The 1,750-nt window shown below is 38.7% G+C and overlaps 1 protein-coding gene across 1 annotated transcript in view; it reads right to left on the reverse strand.

Annotated features, from left to right (window-relative positions):
* Positions 1 to 1,316, reverse strand: part of LOC107090513 (adenine phosphoribosyltransferase-like) — a 4,088-nt gene extending 2,772 nt beyond the window's left edge. The window contains exons 1-3 of the mRNA XM_015383933.1: positions 1,152 to 1,316; positions 955 to 1,048; positions 561 to 707 (exon numbers count right to left, since the gene is read on the reverse strand). Coding sequence (XP_015239419.1) covers positions 561 to 707; positions 955 to 1,048; positions 1,152 to 1,274 — 364 coding nt within the window. The 5' untranslated portion in view covers positions 1,275 to 1,316. The remainder of the gene's footprint in view (positions 1 to 560; positions 708 to 954; positions 1,049 to 1,151) is intronic.
* Positions 1,317 to 1,750: the final 434 nt, after the last annotated feature.

Raw genomic sequence — 1,750 nt, forward strand, 5'->3', positions numbered from 1 at the left:
TTAGTTATGTGTCCCACTTACAGATTTTAGTAAAACTAATCCATTGGTAGTCAACAATCAGGTGATTTTAACATATATTTAACAGTTTTTTTTTTTACTTTGTCAAAAAAAGTATCTAGTGCTTAATAGATTGATTTTTTTTTTGTGTATTTATTAGTGCTTTGTCACCAAAACCATTTTTTATGTATATTTATTTTGTCTGTCACTGGGATCCTGTTCACATAACGGCCACCTAATGCTATTTATGTGATTTTTTTTGTTTTAATTCAGTCACGAAATAACTTTTAACGGACAGAACCTATTAAATAAAGATATTTAGGTCTTGCTTTGCCAGCTCAGTTAATGTTTCTCTTTGTTTTGGTGCATAACTTTTTAGAGGCCACTGATCATTTAATTCCATTCAACTGATGTTCATTTTTTACAAAACCATAAATGTCATCGGTTGATCTTTAAATAAGTTACCAAATAATGCAATTGGGACTCTTATGGTTTATATTCCTGAGGGAGTGGGAGGCTTACTTTAAACATTTTGTAACTGGAGGGAAAAGGTGATGATTAACCTGGTTTTAGCACATCCAGCCTTACTTCCATAGTCTTTTTTCTGCCTGTGTAGTCTGTGTAGTTTTGGTTTTCAGTCGCCACGCACAGATGACCCGCTTTACGAATCGCCAGGAAGCCTTTTCCAAGAGTTGCAGCAATAGATGCTCCTAAAAAAGGGAAGGAAATGTTCACATAAGCTGACAGAATAATGAATAAATGTAGCTAATCTTTACACCAAATAGTCCTACAATGTTTGGGAGACAAGTTTTGCATTTGCTACATCTAAATATAGCATTGTAACTTCAGGGGTCAGGTTTCGGATCTTACCCTGAAGCAGCAGCTCTGAATGAGATTTGTCTGAACTTTAGATGCTTTTATTTCCCTCACTCAAGACAAATGACTTTGTTTTCTCACCAAGAATGAATCCCATGGCATCAATCCCAGCAACCAGGTCAATGGGGTCGCTGTGAAACACACTCAGAAGGTCTTTGACACAGTCTGCCAGCGCCTGGATTAGGACCAAAACAGGGAAAAATTCACAACATGCACAGCTTTAAACTACTTGTTACAACAACAGCTACAGATCACATGCCTCTTCTCTTTTATTGTACCTGCGAGTTGCAGTAGAGTCTGGAAGGGTCCAGCCAGGCAAACTCTGGCCCCTTTGTATTGGGGGCCATGAGTGAAAGGTACCATCCTTTCTGCCGATCTGCAGGAACAGCCAATACGTCCATTAGAAGTAGCTGCGGTAACGCAGTCTGTGCAGTCAGAGGGAAAGACTGAGGAAAACTAACGGGACGGGGAGGAAGACATTCGCCTATATCAGATTCCAGAGGGGTGGGTGGGACTGGACCCTGTATAGCTTCACTCTCCTGTTTGTGCTGGATTTCAAAGCAGCTAATCAATTCTAGGACTTGTTTACTTGTCTTTAAGGTTCACTGTGTAGATTCTTAACTTTCCAATGTTCTTTTTTTTCTCCCCCAAGTCCTAAAAGAAACACGGTTTGCAAGAGCTGCACTTTAAATTAGAAAAATTCCTCCATACATTGCTCCTATTTATAACATGTTTTGTCCCATAGAACTCCCAAACTTTAGGTTATTCTACTGTGATTATAGAGGACTCATAGTCCAGACGAAATAATTAACTTATTGTCTTAACCTGTCCTTCCAATTTAACTGGGCTTGAGCTTCTTTCCTGAGATAATTGATTA

Source organism: Cyprinodon variegatus, unplaced genomic scaffold, assembly GCF_000732505.1.
Source record: "Cyprinodon variegatus isolate N-32 unplaced genomic scaffold, C_variegatus-1.0 Scaffold14, whole genome shotgun sequence".
NCBI lineage: Eukaryota > Metazoa > Chordata > Actinopteri > Cyprinodontiformes > Cyprinodontidae > Cyprinodon > Cyprinodon variegatus.